This window comes from Rhinatrema bivittatum, chromosome 17, assembly GCF_901001135.1.
Source record: "Rhinatrema bivittatum chromosome 17, aRhiBiv1.1, whole genome shotgun sequence".
Taxonomy (NCBI): domain Eukaryota; kingdom Metazoa; phylum Chordata; class Amphibia; order Gymnophiona; family Rhinatrematidae; genus Rhinatrema; species Rhinatrema bivittatum.
The window spans coordinates 32,457,122-32,476,345 of NC_042631.1; the positions used below are offsets into that span (position 1 = coordinate 32,457,122).

Sequence of the window (19,224 nt, forward strand, 5' to 3'; positions counted from 1 at the left end):
TTCTAGTTTTGAAAGATGTCCTTTTGGCTTTAACAGCCTCTTTCACCTCACTTTTTAACCATGCTAACAGTCGTTTTGACAGACTAGACAAGACACATGGTCTTTTTCTGCCATTATGTTTCTATGCTTCTTTCTACCTTTTTTTATTTATTTGTTTTTCTATACTGATGTTCATCGGACATATCACATCGGTTTACAGTGCAACAGAGGAGTCTATTAGCATAGACTTCTTGTTTTACATTAGGGCATTGTGACATTCAAGATTGGACTTGTTCACATTTTACATTGACCTTTGTAACATTTTGCATTGAAATTTATAGCATATTGCATTGGGCGTAAACATATTGCATTGAACTTTATAGTATATTGCATTGAACATAATAACATATTGCATTGAACGTATAACATTATGTATTGAGATTTTATGATGTTGAGCATTGAAACTTTGTAGCATGTGTAACAGTTGGTCAGTTGGGAGTTATTCTGGATCATATTAGAGGTATAGAGGATGGTTTACGAATTTGCATCCGGAGTGGTAAGAAAGCTTGGTTTTTTGGGGTTAATGTGTGATTATGCGGATCTGATGTGGGTGTTGAGGGAGGAAAGAGGGGGGTGAGTGGAGGATAGCTAGTGTATATGTGTTGGGTGGTGGGTGGTAGTGGGGTATGCTTTTTTGAAGAGCCATGTTTTGAGGTTTCTTTTTGAATGATTGGGTTGTGGGGATAAGCCTGAGTTGAGGTGGAAGGCTGTTCTAGAGTGTTGGACCTGCTACTGTTAGGGATTGTTCCCTTGTTGAGGTTAGGTGGGCCATTTTTGGAGATGGTGTAGGAATGAGTCCGGAGTTAAATACAATCCCTCTCTTGCTCTGTGCACAACAGCCTTTCACCCCTCAAGATGTACAGCTCTTTTGGATTACCACACCCCAGATGCATGACTCTGCACATCTTGGCATTGATTCCCAGCTGCCATATCTTTGACTACTCTTCTAGCTTCCTTAAATCATGTCTCATTCTCTCTACTCCTTCCAGCATGTCCACTCTGTTGCAGATCTTAGTATCATCCACAAAAAGAGAAACTTTACCTTCTATCCCTTCCGTAAAGTCTCTTACAAAGATATTGAACAGGACCGGTCCCAATATCGATCCTTGTGGTACACCACTTAACACCACTCTCTCTTCAGAGTAGGTTCCATTTACCATTGCACACTGTCTTCTGTCCATCAACCAGTTTGTAATCCAGGCCACCACCTTGGCGCTCACTCCCAAGCTCCTCATTTTATTCACAAACCTCCTATGGGGGACCGTATCAAAAACTTTGCTGAAATCCAAGTAGATCACATCAAGTGCTCTTCCTCAATCCAATTCCTTAGTCACCCAATCAAAAAAGTCAATCAGATTTGTCTGACAGGACCCTTCTCTGATGAATCTATGCTGCCTCTGGTCCAGCAATTCTTCTGACTGTAGATAGTTCACTATTCTTTCCTTCAGCAGCATCTCCATTACTTTTCCCACCACTGAGGTGAGGCTAACCGGCCTGTAGTTTCCAGTCTCCTCTCTGCTCCTACTCTTGTGAAGCGGGACCACCACCACTCTTTTCCAATCACTCCGCACCACACCTGTTTCCAGGGATCTATTGAACAGGTCGTACAGCGGACCCATCAGCACACCTCTGAGCTTCCTCAGTATCCTGGGATTTATCTCATCAGGCCCCATGGCATTCTCTACCTTCAGTTTTCCAGCTCTTCCCATACATTCTTTTCTGTAAACGGAGTTTACTCCACCCCCTCCATTTTCTTGTTAACTAGTAAAAATGTATTTGTTCACAAGAATTGTCTGGGTTTAAATTGTGAAGAATTTTTCATTTTTTTTGTTCATCTATTTTATTTTTCACCTGCCTGTTTGTTTTGATTAACCAGGTTTCTTCCAGGTTCTGTGCGTTCTCTCTTCTTGCCCCTCACTTGCACATCAAACTATCCTCTGACATCCGGGACTCTCCTACATTGTCTATTTTGTAAAAGAAACCAAAGATCCATTTTTTCAATTTGACATTCAAAAAATTCAATCAGCTAAGCTGTCAGTCTCTTCTTGTAATGTACCATTTAAGTCTGATTGCACTGTAGACTATTATGTTTGTTTTTAAGATATCTTGGTGAAAGGTACCAAATAAGTACAATAAAGCGCTCTTTATCAGAAAACCCATTATCCCCAAACTCCCAATATCTGTAATTGCAGTCCCTGGCTTGTGTTTCATTAGCCAGATATTCTGATAATCTGGAATTTGGCATCACACAGACATCACAACCCAGCGCCTCAGCTCATCTTGTCTTCCTCACATGTTATTCATGTGCAGACCCAGCCATGGCAAATCAACAGCAATAAACAAGAAAGAGTTGCACTTTGCACAGTCACTGTTTCTCTGGTTTTCTTTCTTTTTAACATATAGGGGGAGACTCCAATTATCTGAAAATCTCCATTATCTGGAATAGCCTTGTTTCAAACCATTCCAGAGAAAAAGCGCTCTACATTAAATAAAAATGTAGGTGAATGTTAAAGGGACTTGGTAATGATAAAGAATCAGCTTGGAAAGTAGTTGTTAGGTGAAACTAATTTAGATTTGGAGTTTAGATTTAACCACTTGCTTTTTTTTTTTCCCAGATCTGAGCTCAAGGCAAGTTACAGTTCAGGTGCTGTAGTTATTTCTCTGCCCAAGAGAACTTTCCATCTCAGCCTGTCCCTGAGGCACTGAAGGGTAACATGACTTGCCTACGGCCACAAGGTGGTGCATCTGTGGGGAAAGCAGGATTGGAACCCTGGCTTCCTGCTGCTTTAACTACTAGGCTAATCCTCCAGGCTAACATTTCAAAATGAATTGTATAAATCCATGATATATATAAAAAAAAGACAGGAGCTGAGTGGCACCTTAGAGACTGACTAATTTATAGAAGCATGAGCTTTCAAGGACAGAGTCCACTTCTTTTGTGCATCACTTCATGCATATGTCGAAGTGGCCTCTGTCCTCAAAAGCTCATGTGTAAGGTGCCACTCGACTCCTGTCTTTTTTGCTACACCAGACTAACACGGCTATCCCTCTGAGGATTTTTCATCCATGATATATGCTATGCTTGTATTGTTTGCTATCCAAAATTATACAAAAAGTAATGACCCTGAACAGAAGGCATGGGGGGGGGGGGGGTAACCTGCATGGAGTGGCAGTTAGTACTATAAGCAAATTGCTGGGCAGCCTAGATGGACCAATTGGTCTTTATCTGCCATCATTACTATGTTACTATGTTATTTTACTATGTCATTTTGTTGTTTCATTCCAGACCTGCTTCATTTTCAATTCTTTTAGTTGTGTTCTTTTTTTATTCACTGTTATTTGTACACAAGGCTCCTGCACACCTTTATAAAAACCGGAGGGCAGCGAGTAATGCTGGAGTATATAGAATATAGCTTATCTGCTCTCAAATCCAGCCCCTCTCCTTTTATTATCCTCCCCCTCTACATCCTCTTCCCTCCCCCCACACACATTCCTCCCTGTCCTGCTACCTAATTCTGTCTCTTTTGTTTCCCCTGGCCCCTCTCCTCCTATCCTGTACAAAGCAGGGGAGAGACTAAGGTTGGAGAGGCCAGAAAAGAGCACAAAAGAGGTGCTACTCTGCACCTTAATCCTGACCTTTCCTTTCTGTTTTCCCCCTCTCTATGTTATAAGCAGAAGTAGCACGTTCCCTTCCCCCATTAGTTTAGATGGAAATGTCAGACACAAATAAACTAATGAAAGAACATAAAACTTAAGCAATATAATGACACTAAATGATTTTTTTTATGCACATCTCTAATGGGTTGGTCTTGAAGGAGTTTTAATGTTGATGGCAAGTTGGCCAACAAGTTAGGTGAGTAATCAGGGTACAAGGATAGAAAACATGAGCTGACAGTTACAGTGGGTCTGTTACAGGAAGATGGTAGGGACAGGGAGCACAAAATCTGAGTTTCTGATGATATTACATCTTTTATATAATGGTGATAGTGTATGTAGCATCAAAAATCTAGTACAGGGACTTCCGTTCATGGGAGCGACCTGATCAGACGTGCAAAGGGGTGAGCTCTGTGGATCCCTCCGAATATCCCCAGATAACATCATCATCTCTGATCATGCCCCAGTGTTTGTAGTTTTAAAGGTGGGTAGGGTTGAGAATGGGAGGGGTATATAGCAGATGCAGCCAGGCTTAGTCAAAGATTGAGGGTTCCATGAATACCTGCAATGGAAGTGGGAGGATTATAAACAGTTCAACAGTGCATCTGAGAACTCCCCTTCCCTTTTCTGGGAAGCGGGGAAAGCAATAGTCAGAGGTGACATAATTGTTTATACTGCTAGGAAAAGGAAGGTGAGAGATGCAGAGATTCTGCATCTATCTAACAAATAAACAGGCCAATACAGTACAGTTAGCCCGTGATTGGCTGCGCGTTTTCGACGCGCTATTCTAATTCGTTATACAGTAAGGGGTAATAGTGCATCGAAAATGTGCGGCCAACCCCCCCGAAACTAATAGCACCCACAACATGCAAATGCATGTTGATGGCCCTATTAGCTATTCCCGTGAGATCTAGAAAGCAAAATGTGCAGCCAAGCCGCACATTTTACTTTCAGAACTTAATGTCTGCCCAAACTGCTTTTCTGTACACCCTCTGACTTAATATCATAGCGATATTAAGTCGGAGGCCCCAAAATTTTAAAAAACTTAAAAATTAAAAGAAAAAAAATTAAAAATCGGCCTGCGGCCCACAAGACGGATGTTCAATTATGCTGGCATCCATTTTCCAAACATGTGGCTGTCAGTGGGTTTGAGAACTGACGCTGGCAAAATTGAGCTTCGGCTGTCAAACCCGCTGACAGCCGCCGCTCCTGTCAAAAAGGAGGTGCTAGGGGCGCACTAGTGTCCCTAGTGCCTCTTTTTACCGTGGGCCCTCATTTAAATACTGGATCGTGCGCCCAGAAGAGTGGCCTGGGCGCGCGTTGGGAGAGCGGGCGCTTGCCTTGGAGCACCGGCTCTCCCACCGATTTTACTGTATTGTCCTGTAAAAGAGTTAAAAAGGAGTCATATTTCTTCCTTGTCTAAAGAGAGCAAACAAGTACTGGATGAGACTAAAGAGTTGCTGAATCATCTGTTGCATCTTAAAGCAATGTGCTCTATCAATTACTACAAATTTCAGTTTCATAAGTTTGGGAATCAGGCCGGAAAGTTAATGTCTAGACTGGTTAAGGGATCAAAATCCAAAGCTTATATCACGGGTATAAGAGACCACATGGGGTGTCCACTTACAGACACAAAGAAAATTCTGGCAATTTTTAGAAAGTACTACCAGGAATTATATTCTGAGGCCATGGCTGAGAGCAGAGTCTATGATGTCTTTTTGGAAGATATATTATTCCCCTGCTGAGGGGGGATGATCTAAAATCTCTTAAGTTACCGGTGACAGAGACAGAGATTTTTAGAGCTATTGGCAGATTGAAGCTGGGGAAAGCTCCTGGAGTAGATGGTCTGAGCTCTGAATTCTATAAGACTCTTAAGTGTCCATTATTGATCCCTCTGAAAGAAATTTATTTATTTATTTTTAGATTTTTATATACCGGTGTTCCTGTATTAAAATACAGATCACATCGGTTTACATTGAAACATAAAAATTACGCCAAGAGGCGGTACATATAACAAGGTTATAGAACTTGGAAAACAGGTTCGAAAAATAACATTGAGAAAATTGTATAGTCTCTTTGAGAAACCAAATCATAAAATAAGGCGTAATTGTCTAAGATAAATGTGATCTGCAGAAGGGATTGCGATGGTGAGAAAATCTTGATAGCTGGAGGTAAAAAATAATCAAAGTTCTGGAAAAGCTTGGCTAAAGAGCCAGGTTTTAATTTTCTTTTTGAAGGAAGCGAAGCAGATCTCAAGGCGGATGTCTGGCGGGAGCATGTTCCATTGGACGGGTCCTGCTAAAGAGATGGTACGTTTCTGATGTAAGGATATTGTTGAAGGAACATAGAGTGTGCCTTTATAAGCTCCTCTGATAGGTCTAGATGAAGAGTGAAAACGAAGTTGGGTACTTAAGTGGAGTGGGGATATGTTGTAAATAGATTTATGAATTGCTGTGTATACTTTATAGAGAATCCTTTGCTTAATAGGCAGCCAGTGGAGGAGTTTTAGTATGGGGGTTATATGGTCTCTTTTATTTGTATTGGTAAGGATTCTAGCTGCAGAGTTTTGAATCATCTGGAGGGGTTTGATGGATGAGGTAGGGAGACCAAAAGGAGCGAGTTGCAATAATCGATTTTTGTTAGAATAATGGCTTGTAGAACCATCCGAAAATCATTGAAGTGGAGAAGTGGTTTCAATTTTCTCAGGACAAGAAGTTTATAGAAGCAGTCTTTAGTGGTGGTGCTTATAAATTTTTTGAAGTTAAGCTGATTATCTATCATGACGCCTAGATCACGTACATATGGTGAGTGATTAATTATAGGAGTGGTAGAAATGAGTGGGACAGCTGGGTATATTAGATTGTTATTAACGTCATGATTGATAATTGAAATGTTTAATTATGCCTTATAATATGGTTTCTACTCTTCATCTATGAACCAAGCAGCTATTATTGTGTTGCTAAAGAAGGGGAGAGATCTTGGGACCCCTGCGTCATATAGACATATGGATGTTAAATTATTGGTTTCCATAATAGCAAATAGACTGGGGAAGTTTTTGCCCACTCTTATTGAGTCTGATCAAACAGGATTTGTACCAGGGCGATATGGGGTTAATTATGTGTGGAAATTACTAGGAATATTGTACACAAAATCGTGAAAATTATACACAAAGCATGGATTCTCAGTTTGAATCTAGAAAAGGCCTTCAAACAAGGTCAATTGGTCTTATATGTTCTGAGTGTTGGATAAGTTTGGCATCAAGAACCCTTTTGTGGAGTAGATAAAACTTTTATATACTTTCCCTCAAGCAAGTATAATGGTTAATGGAGCATTATCTGAAACCTTCTGACTACAAGGGGGCATGAGATAGGGTTGTCCCTTATCCCCTCTCTTATTTGTCCTTACCTTGGAACCTCTGGCTATTAAAATGAGTCAGAGTATGGCTATCGGAGGCATTAAGGTGAGTGGAAAGGAATGTAAAATATGACTATTTGCCAATGACATTTTATTGTTTATTTAAAATGCCCCAAAGGCCATTGAACCTGTTATGGATATTTTCAAAATGTTCCAATCCTTTGCTGGGCTAACCATTAATTTTGGTAAGTCTGAAGCTTTGCCCCTGTGGAGTAATCTTCCTAATGCATGGGGGGGGGGGGGGGGGATTTTTTCCTTTTAAATGGGCCCTTTCTAATAAGAACATAAGAAATTGAGATACAGGGTCAGACCAAGAGTCCATCAAGCCCAGCATCCTGTTTCCAACAGTGGCCAATCCAGATTACATGTACCTGGCAAGTACCCAAAAACTAAGTAGATCCCATTCTACTAATGCCAATAATAGCAGTGGCTATTCCCTAAGTAAACTTGATTAATAGCAGTTAATAGACTTCTCCTCCAAGAACTTATCCAAACCTTTTTTAAACCCAGCTACACTAACTGCACTAACCACATCCTCTGGCAGCAAATTCCAGAGTTTAAGTCTGTGTTGAGTGAAAAAGAATTTTCTCTCAAGTTTTAAATGTGCCACATGCTAACTTCATGGAGTGCCCCCTAGTCCTTCTATTATCCGAAAGAGTAAATAACCGATTCACATTTACCTGTTCTAGACCTCTCATGATTTTAAAGACCTCTATCATATCCCCCCTCAGCCGTCAATTCAGCCCTAACCTCTTCAGCCTTTCCTCATAGGGGAGCTGTTCCATCCCCTTTATCATTTTGGTTGCTCTTCTCTGTACCTTCTCCATCGCAATTATATCTTTTTTGAGATGCGGCGACCAGATTTGTACATAGTACTCAAGGTGCGGTCTCACTATGGAGCGATACAGAGGCATTATGACATTTTCCATTTTATTCACCATTCCCTTCTTAATAATTCCCAACATTCTGTTTGCTTTTTTGACTGCCGCAGCACACTGAGCTGATTAAGTATTTAGGAGTCTGGATTCCCAAAACTTAAAGACATTATATAATCTAAACATATGAGGGGTTGTAGATGGACTTTCTCACCAACTTAACACTTGGAAAGATATAACTGTTTCCATGATGGAACGTAATGCTCTTTTTAAAATGGCTTTATTTCTCAAGCTGCTGTATAAACTGCAGATGTTACTTTGTTGGCTAACCCCTGCTGACTTAGCAGCTCTTAAATCGATTTTTATACGGTTTTTGTGGAGGGGGAAATAACCAAGAATTGGATATGACAGATTGGTACAGAGTAAATTGAAAGGAGGTATAGGTGCTCCCAATTTTCAGCTACATAATTGTGCTTGTCAACTTCGCTTCATAGGAGAACTGATTAGTGGGAACTATAAATATGACATGATGCAGTTACTGGAGGAGACAAGTGCATCTACTGCACCTACATTTGCATCTACTACACCTATGGGACTCCTACATTTGACAGATGCTTCCATGAGCTTTAACGTCAAGAGAAATGTTTTGTGGGAATCTGTGTTATTCGCTTGGAGACTATTGCATCAAATTATGGGTTTAAGTCCTGTGTTGTCTCTCTTCCTCCCAATAAGAGATAATCCAAATTTTTCCTCAGGAATGGACAACAAGATATTTAAAATTTGGGGAGCGTTGGGACTCTTTGAACTTAGGAAATGAATAGATGAGGAGACGGGCTAGTTCTGAGTTTTGAATAGTTGCAGAGAACGTTTCATCTTCCACATAACCATTTCTATGGTTATCTACAAATACATCACTGCCTCTCGAGTCTGCAATTCTCCACAGTTCAGATAAAGAGAGAACTGCAACTTGCTGGAGAGATGGAGCTGATAGCAAGAGGGAAGAATTATATCTGCCAGTGGTAAAGGGTTTTGCAGGTAGAAACTCCTTATACATCATCATAAGTGGGAGAACTTTTTCAAACTGTGTTTAAATTGCCAGTGGCAGTGCAATCCAGGGAAATGCAATATAAAATACTATATCATTGCCAAGTGGATAGAGTGTGATAGCTTAAAATGAAACTTGTGGAAACGGATTCTTGTCATAAATGCAAGGCACTTGTGTCCATCTTTTTCTTACCTGTCATACTAATTTTTCATTCTGGCGTGAGGTTTTAGATTGCTTAGCTAAATGCATACAAATAACTTTGCCATTTCGGGGAGAGGCATTGTTGTTGGGAGGTACTGCATCTCTCAGGGATTTGGGGTATGAGGTCACTAGAGGTACTTCTTTGTTTTTCCCCGATAGCCCTGACAATGGCACACAAGTGTATCCTGAAAGAATGGATAACGGATCGGTCACCTCCTTTCAAAATGTAGAAGAGGTTCATGATTACAACTATGCAAATGGAGATATTTGATGTATGTCTTTTGGCTAGGAAGGTTCCTCATGATTACATAGCAGCTTGGAAAGGCTTTCATGATCTGGCGAACAAACGTAGTCACAATCAGTAGGCTACGATGCTGAACGGAGTTGGAAGCATAAGCTTAGTCCTTACCAGAAATAGTTAGTTCTTGATGTTGGGATGAATGGTGGATGAGCATGGAAGGGGGGGGGGGGGGGGGGCTTCTTTGCCAAGGGTTTACATTTGTAGAAGTGACATATAGAAGAGATTTTTTTAGTTTTTCTATCCAGTCTTATTGTTATCCTGCTTTGCTGTATTTTTTTATGTTTTCTTCTATATGCTTTACTTAAGTCAATGGTGCACTTTTCTCTTGTTTTAATAACAATGATTTGGAAAGAAAATCAGTAAAGGGATACAATTAATCACAAACAGAAGACATGAAGGTAGAACCGGTAAAGGGTTCTCCTGCCCAGAAACTCTTTCAGCCAATGTGGGAAGAAAGTTTCACACACAAGATGAAAGATGGGAGGGGACAGTTGCAGGAGTGGGGTAGTGAGAGGTCACAGATGGGGCATTGAGCTTTAAGGAGTCCGACGTCAGGCGGGGTTTGAAGGTGAAGAGAAGGTCCTAGTGCACTACAAAGGGGGAATTAGTTATGTAATAGCAAGCAAAATGGGTGAAGATATTAGTGGGCTTAGGCAATAAAAGAGGGTGAGGACAGAGAAATTTATACCAAGGGCAGAGTAGAGGGAGGTGTGACATGAGAAATTAAATCAGAGACGCGGAGAAGAAAAAGGCTTGGAAAGAGAGGATAAGGAGCTTTAGCTAAACATGGAAATGGATGAGAAGCCAGTAGAAAAGACATGAGGACAAACCGGAATGACTTGCAAGAGAGGAAAGGTAAGTATTGAACATGATGCTTGTAAGAAGATAATCTGTTTTGGAAAGTAGTTGAAAAAAATAGGCTTGGCTTATCGCTTAGGCAATAGCACTACAAAGAGGGGATCCAAGCTCAGACCCTTTGGTCATTCAAGGCCAGTTAGTCCTGTGTGCACTACAGAAATGGTTCCCCTCAGGGAAGATGACTGTGCTACTGTAGCAGCACATACACAGTAACATAGAAAAGGACCAGCAAGCTTCTTATGTTACTATCTGCCGCACTGTAAAGGATAAGGGTAGCAACTACCGCTCTGTGCAGTTATCCCCAAGCCTTATGATAACCCATAAACAATTTACTGCTGGCAACATTTTTACTGGGTGATGAGCCTTCTTGAAAATTCAGACAGTGCTGCTTGACGTGTTTCGCTTATGGACTTGGCCTTAGGAGCAGTTCAGACAGTATGCCTAGAGCAGGCACCGCTCTCCAGCCTCTCCTCTAGGAGGGAGGATTTGCAGGATATCCATAATGACTATGCACGAGGGAGATTTTCATGCACTGCCTCCATAGCATGCAAATTTATCTCATGCATGTTCATTGTGGATATCCTGAAAACCCGACTGGCTGGGGGTCCCCAGGACACATTTGGGAACCTCTGCTATAGAGGCTTGCTATTGCATTCTGCAGCCCACAAACACCCAGTCTTCTCATCTGATCCAAGCTCTAACTAGACCTGGGCCCTGCTTAGCTTCTAATCTAAATGATACTAAATTCAGTTTCTGCAAGGTATGCCATGATCATGCAGCTTTCTAGATTATTTTTCACATGCTCTCTGCAGACTGCTTTACATTATGGGCTAGAGACATAGGATTCTCAATAAAAACAGGCAAATACAATGTCACACAGCAAAAAAAAAAAAAAAGAGTACAAAATGAAAGTGCTGATTTTCAAAACACAGAATTGAGTAATCAATAAGCTTCATTTTCTCTTTTCTGGGGCTAGATGCGGATGAGGGGGGGAATTTTAGCCTTCTGCATGCAGTCTGTAATTCGAAGTGCTCAGGGCTGCCTTATGTCACAGACAACAGGGAAACACTGTGACCCCCAACTGAAGTACCCTTTCCGCCGAATTGCAATGCGCGGGATGTGCAGGTCCGCTCATTACGGCTCAAAGACTTAGAGGTATGGTGCCTTTCGCATCTGAGAATTTGCAGCGAGTCGGCGCTCTTCCCTGGCTTCAAAGGGTGCGAGGGAGCTGCAGGCACCATCCTTGTATAATTAAGGATGAAGCCAAAGCAGGCTGTCTGCTTCAGTCAATCATGTGTACATAATGGAGAAGGCATTGTATGACGCAGGGAAGGTGCACCAGAGACAGAGAATAGGGCTTCAAACAGCCTCCTGATCTGCAAGAACTGACGGAGGAGATTCTGTTCTTCTCCTACCTCCCTGCAGTTTGAAACCTGTCACCTTCTCATTCCAGGTGCCGTTTGCTTGCCATTAACTGGGAAACCCCAAGGGGAAGAGGTAGCAGATATTGTCTCTTAATTAGCAGCAGGGGTGGCCACTGACAGAGGGGATTTTGTTTTCTGTTTTAACTCCATATTCTTTATGGGAAAGTGACCCATAGGGTAACCCTGGCCATTGAAATGTTCATTTCATAGAGACGTCTCCTACTTCATACTCTTAAGATCTGTTAGGCTATATAGAGGCCATGGCTGAGGCTGATTCCCCCATTTGAAGGCTGAGGTGAAATAGCTTTTGGGGAGGGTAAGGCAACTATCTTATTTGCTATCCTGAGTTTGAAAAATTACTGCTCAGGAGTCCAAAATATAGGCAAGGAGGCTGACAATGAGGATCTAATGAGTGATCTTAGGCAGACCCATTTTGATAGGGTAGAATGCATTATCTGCCTAATTGAAATATTGAAATGACTCATTCGTTTTCGGACAAGCAAAGTTGCTCTGATCACATCAGCAACATCTGTAATTGGGTAGAAAAAGCACACAGAGCATGCTATAAGACTGATCTTAACATGATCTAAAGGCAGGAAGCAACACCCCTTCCTCCCCCCCCCCCCCCCCAAAAAAAAAGTGTGCTTACACTTCCGTCACAACCCTGCCTCCATAAAATATCTTCTCAAACATTTATGCGGCCTGGCTTCACATGGATACAATGGCGAGAAAGGCAGTATTTGTAAATATATTATAAAACACCTGTATCTCTACAAGCTTTTAAAGTTAGCTTGCCCAAAGTCACAATGAATGTCCACAGCAGGGGCAGAGAGAGCGGGCAAAAATGGACTGCCCCACAGAAGGGCTGCACCTCTGCCATACCTACCTTGCAGGGCGAACCAGGACAACCCCAGCAATATCCTCGTACTGCGCCTTCTTACAGACCCCCCCCGCTGGCTGAACTCTGGGACCTTGCCTAGCACATCAACACCCAATTTTAGCAAAAAGTGACCGACACAATAGGAAGCCCTGCTTCAGGGGGTGCCGCATGCCAGACAAGCAGCAAGGCATGGCACTTAAAAAGAAACTGAGCTCCCCCTCAGCTTCTTAATGGGGCACAAAAAACAGAATATTACATAATCATTTGAAATGGGTTTTAGCAAAATGTGTGCAATTCAGCTAAACTGGGTTTCCTGTGTCTTTTCTGACATGTAATCCCTCCCGAACTTGGATGGCCTGGGAAAAAAGAAGACCATAAATGCCTCTTTGGATCAGATTGGATCATGATTGATGGGGTATGAGTGCAGGAGGACGACTGCATGTGCACGGGGTTGGCACAGCTGGTGTACGGATGCGGGCCTGGATTTCCCACTAGGTGGTGTAGCCGGCTGCCCAAGGGGTGCCAGGCTGAAAGGATGCCTTCTCCTTCTCCATCCTGGAAGCGCTTTCTTCTAAGAACCACTAAGCAATGAGAGGCAGGGTCTGGTTGCACCCAACTCTTTAAGGGCGCAACAGCAGCCCACCCCTGCCCCCAAAGTAGCACGTCCAGTGGGACATTGCTGCTCAGTTAAGAGAAGACATCACCCCGTGCAGGGGAAGGCAGCCCTATTACTGCAGTGCTTTCTCGGGGGGAGGGGGGGGGGTGGTTTCTTCTTCTTCTCTCCTGCCACTGCATCCATGATGGGAATACCAACTCCCCTGTCTAGGGGCAACCAAACATGCCTGTGCGAGAGAATAATGGGATGATGAGTTATGAAAGACAGAGAAACAGAATATTGGGCTGGCTGTGCGGTAGAAAAGGTGTGAGCTACATCGACAATAGTACAGCATTTTTTTTTAAAGGATGAATGCCTTAATCACTGGCAGAGAAAAATATATCCAATAGAACATAATAGGAGCTGAGCAGTAAAAAAATAAAAATAAAAATAAAAGAGCCCCAGCCAAATGTATTCCTGCCTCTGGGAAGTAAATACAAAGCTGCATAAGTAGATGGGTTAAAAATACCTTGGGCCAGTTCAGGAATCCGGCACAGCATAGTAATGGAGTAGTGTCTATGGTGATTCTGCCTCCTGTTCACCCTGAATATCTTTGTTCAATTTGTGGTGAACATCTTTTTCACAGCAATGAATATCTGCCAAGAAGAGCTTTTTAGGGTAGATGCTATTTGTCCAAGGGAAACTAAAAACTGTGCGTCCTTCTAAAACACCTTGCATCCCTTTTCTGCATGATCTGGTAAATCTGCCGAGCTAATTTTCTGTGCGCATAACTTAAAGGGAGTATGGGGGAGGGGAGTGTGTGTGCGGGAAGTCTACCTTTAGAGCAGTAAAGTAACTGGACGCCAAGGGGATTGATGGTTAAAAAAACAAAGACTAGATATGGAATAAGGGACCAGACAATGCTTGATCACAATAGGAAACAGAGTTCAGATGTCCATCCCAGAGTCCAAAACAGAACTTATACTGGCAATATTATCAGATACTCTAGAGCTCACTGGGCTGCAATCTTAAACGCGTTTTTCCTCTCTTTTCACCTGGCTCCCATTTCGTTTATTTGCAAGGCCTTTCTCCTGACTACAATTATAACAGTATGTTTATCTCTCAGTCTTTATTAATGACGGCAGGCAAGACCAGGAGTTCGGGAAAAGAAACATGGTGATTTGAAGGAAAGCGCACCGATGTGTGATGAGAGTGAGATTTTGGTTACTCCAACTTTGCTCATTGGACGAGTAGCTCGGCAACTCGGGTCTGGAATCCAGAGCCAGGAAAGATCTGTGCTCTGAATACCTCGCCCTGCGGCTCTTGTTCCCAGACAATGCACCACCGCCACCTCAGCTAACTGAAAGTCCTGCACGCACGGGTTATGGGGCCGTCAAACTAACCTCACAGCTCACCAACTTACTTTAATTCAGACCTTCTTGAATTTTCGTAGTTGAATGGCCCTAGTGCAGGAAAAAGCAGAAGGAGAGACGCTGCCCCAGGTTCACCATGTTTGCAACCCAAATTTGGAGGCAGCACAGGCGGAGAACGGTATCTGCTGTGTCATTTGGCAAAAGAATGACAAACGTCCCATGGCAGTGACAGTTACCTAGGGAGACGTGTACTTTCTCGGCCCGACAGGCAGACATCTATATGCCTGCTCTTCCCAAAACATAAGCTTTTGTTGCTCGATGCAGTAACGGTTTGCTCTCAGATTGTAATAGATTTGTGTTGTGGAACAGGATAATCAGGTGGTCAACCCACCCGCCTGCCCCCCCCCCCCCCCCCTCCCCCCTACATTTTTTTCCACTTAATCAGAAGCAGCTGAGACCTGTCTGGACAAAAAGCTGATTTTGCGATTTGGAAATAACCTTATTAGCAATTAGGCCAGAAACAACAGGAATAGGTTTGTTCTGAACAAGCATCCCAAGGAGGTTCTCTCCCTGGCAGAAAAACCCGGTATCATGAGTTTAGTAAAATACAAAATCAGAAAAGGCAGAGAACTAAAGGCAAAGAAATACAGAACAAGGAAGATGAAAAACCACTTACAGGAAAGATTTCATGTCCAGCCCTCGATTCCGGATCTGCCCCACCACGTAGTCCCAGCTGCCCGGGTTGGAACGGCTTCTGCCACCGGAAGTGCGGTATTTGGAGCCAGCCGAGCTTCCCTGGCGGGCCTGGCCAGTGCGCTGGCCACGGGGGTTGCCACCACTGCTGCTGGAGGAGGTAGTCTGGGACTGTGGCTGAAGCTGCAGCTGGCCCAGGCTCTGGCTGGTGGTCGGTTGACTGTGGATCTGTTTCTGGTGCTGACTCAGGGGCTGCTGTAGGCTTTGTTGGCGCAGGAGGGTACGTGGACGCTGGAATTTCGGATCTCCGACCGAGATGGGGATGTGGTCAAGGGTAGTGGCTGCTGACAAGGTAGGGTCATCAAGACTTGGGAAGGGTGAGGAAGAGGAGAAAAAGGAAAAAAGTGAAGGGATAAAACTGGAGGAAGGAAAGGAAGACAGTTAGAGAGAAGACAGCCAACTGCAGAGAGCCACCTCTAGGTCCCTTTGGGAAATCTTTCCTTAAAGATCTCTTTCATGGCTCCAGTTCTTCTCTAAGATACAGCACAATCCCACCTTTGTCCCAACATCTACAACCTTGCATTCTATTCTGGGGTGCTACTGCTGGTGGAGGGCATTTTCTGGAGCCCATGAAATGTCACCCAGCTGGGCTCAGCATATCAACTTTTGCAGAACTGCAGAACATAAAAAGATACTGTCCACCTCATGCACAAATTACCTGCTTTAAAGAGTGGGTTGTCAGTGGTAGGTTCCCAACTGCATTGAATATAAAGTAAACCTGGGATTTGTCCTTTTTTACTGGAGAGTATATAATGTCTGCATTATCCGTATGGGAAACAGGAAAGGTGAAGGAAACCAGAGCAGGGCATGAGCTGAAACTACTGACATGCACATTTAGGAACTTTAATTTGATGTTGCGGTGAAGGATTTTGGTCCACACTCCCTGAACAAATAGAAACTATCTCAGCTGCCATAAAAAGAGAAAACCAGCTCTCGATTGTTTAAAAAAACATTTCAATACGATTGCAGACATTTCAGCGTGAAACTTGCCTAGACAGATTGGGAAAGGTTCAATAACCTTCAGAAGGGCCTGGCAAGGTAAGTCAAAAAATTACCAACCTTCACAATGATTAGAATCTGATCCACATTTCTGAAGTTGTGGCCGCAGATATCCACTATTTGGGCAGTCTTACTTAACACAGATGGCCACGCAAAGGTATATACGACTGTAGCTGAACAAATCAGGATGTGCATGGCCATTTGTGGGTCATTTCTGAAAGCCAGTTCTGTGTATACTATAAAACCCAGTTTTATGCATGTGACTGGCTGTTCTAAAATTGTCCTGGCTTCAGTGCATGTAAAGTACACAGGTAACTCGGTTTCATGTGAACTTTTACAGAACCGAGGAGAAGTGTTCTGAGGGTGGAGTTGGGGCAGAGCTGACACTTAGGTTCACAGTTTCTAATCTGAAAAGTATGCGCGCTGGTTATGCATGTGTAAGATATGCCCTCCAAAGACGAGGTGCAACTTTACATACGTGCACGTACTCAGCCTGTGCACTTTCAAAATGAACTTGGGAGCATAACTTTGCTTTGAAAATACTCTGTAAAGTAGAATGCACACGCAGCCTGCACCGCTAGTTGGGCTGTGCCCCGTAGAAACAGTCTTTCATATGAATTTGCTTTTGGTCCCAGACAGACCAGTGACCTGGCTGGAGATGCGTGTATCCGCTGGTCCAAGGTCACCTCTCTGGTCAGTTTTGTTCCGCTCGGCAAGTGAGAATTACAAATATTCAATGAGACAGAACTGGGAAGGATTTATAGTACTTTCGGTTCACAACACTATCAACCAATACGCCGGCGGGGGAGGGGCGGGGGGATTTTAAAATATGTTTGGCTGCTGTTCAGCACTATGATCAGTCACAGTGAACTTAATAGCACTTTTCACATTTTGGAAATGCCTAAAAAGCTTTTTCTAACAAAGTCTCTAAAACTTGTACTTTAGGTGTCACAGTAAAAAGGAGGATGACACCTAAAAATTGCCTGGTTATTATGGCAAATTTCACTTTTCCCATTGTGTAACTTTATTGTACGGAGAGGAAACATCTAGAATTCACGTTCAGACTGTTTCATACGTTTCTTTTCAATTTTTTTTTTTTAATTTCTAATGAATGCAGTGCTCCTGAAAATGTGGGACTAGCAGCACTGGAAACTGGAGCTTTATTTACCTAATATAGCGTAACCAAGTAATTGAGTTATTTTCCCATGCTTTGGTTGGCTACGCTGCTGAAACTGCTGACTATACCAAATGTAGTCGCCCTGGAGGGATGACCATGACCCCCTCTCTCCTCTCCTCCCCAGGGGCTGTGAATACCACCCCCACAGAATCTCATGCCCCAGCCAACCCAGGGAGTGGAAGACAATTCGTGCACGAAACCCGGGGCACCTTCTGCATGGTGGCGCCCAGCACTGCCACTGAGCCAATGGGCCAAGCTCATCAAATCTGCTCTCGATTTTAGTGGGGTTCTTCTTACGCCCCATCCTTAGGAAACTGACCAAGACCAACAGCAGGTCATCAAGCCTCCGTGGGATGGTAGCAACGTTCCGTCCTGACCTGAAAATATTTTAAGGCTTTCATTACGAGATGGTTTGAGCCATTCCATGTTTTGCTAGGAGCAGAATTAACCACCCTTGAGGAAATAAAGTCTCGCCTATGACATTAAAGAGAATCTCAGTTGTGCCCGATTAAGCTGAATGCAAACAACAGCATGGCTAGGAAGTGAGAATGCACTCCATTTGGAAATAGGTAACCACATTGCATTTTTTCATGTCGTTGTGTTTACAAAATAGTTAAATTAACTCCTCAAATGGCTGTTAGGTTTATCATTAGTGGATAACACTGACTGCTGTGGAAGCCGCTTATTCTGGGACAACAAGCACATCCGATTGATCAGATATGGTCTGTTGCACTTTCCCCATTCCATAGCGGTGTTTAAAGTTCTGAACCAAAAGAGGTTTCCAGAATGCTTCCTGCAAGTTTATTTAATGTTCACTCAGCTAAAGAATTTATTTTAGAGCTGGATTCACCCAAATTGTTTTTTGGTTTCTGGAAGGCATGTAACAGAAAAAAACAAAACAAAACCTGTTGACCCTCCATTAGTGCCCTCCACTCAGCCTACAAACATCTATTCAGCGAAATAAATACATGCACTTTATTCAGTTCTAGGAGCTCTCATAGTCGAATAGATTTACTCTTGCTTGAGGCTTCTGTCTACGCCAGCAATAAGACTCTTGCAGCCATGCATTTCCAATTAATTCCTAGGAAGGCAATTCAACTAAACAAGGCCCTTTTCCTTTATTTTTAAACCACAGGATGAAGTTTTGCATATATAAGTGTGTTTTTACAGAGGCAATGCCTTCACAGGGGATCATAACACTTGCCTTTTAAAACCTAGTCCACATTCAGCTGCTGTGCGGCTTGGCTGGTTAAGCCAGATAAACCTATTGGTGCACTGCTGAATATATCTGGCTATCCTAAAGTTAGCCGGATAGGTCTATCATGTTAACTTTAGGACTACAGGATGACCAGGCTTAGCCAGATATGTTATCTGGCTAAATTCTTAGTATCGGAGTTAGCCAGATAAATTATCCAGCTAACAGCTCCTTCCTAGTTATGCCCTTACCCTGCCTGCCACTTAGGAGGCTATTTAACCAGCTAAGAGGAGGCCGTGATCCCGGGCACATATTCAGCCACTGCCACTTAGTCGGATAAGGTGAAACTTAGCTAAGTGGCACTGAAGATGGGCCTCCTAACTGTCCTACCCTGCTGCAATGGTCTATTTAACATGCATAACCATCTCTTTCACGCTATTC

General features: G+C 43.0%; 1 protein-coding gene across 2 annotated transcripts in view; it reads right to left on the minus strand.

Moving 5' to 3' along the window:
- The window catches only part of SYT7 (synaptotagmin 7), a 420,555-nt gene that overhangs the window by 112,111 nt on the left and 289,220 nt on the right, over positions 1–19,224 (minus strand). Inside the window, exon 6 of one of the 2 annotated variants that reach the window (XM_029583040.1) lies at positions 15,336–15,719. The exons of the other annotated variant lie outside the window; for it this stretch is intronic. Within the exon in view, the coding sequence (XP_029438900.1) occupies positions 15,336–15,719 (384 nt within the window). The remainder of the gene's footprint in view (positions 1–15,335; positions 15,720–19,224) is intronic. 2 annotated transcript variants of the gene reach the window in all.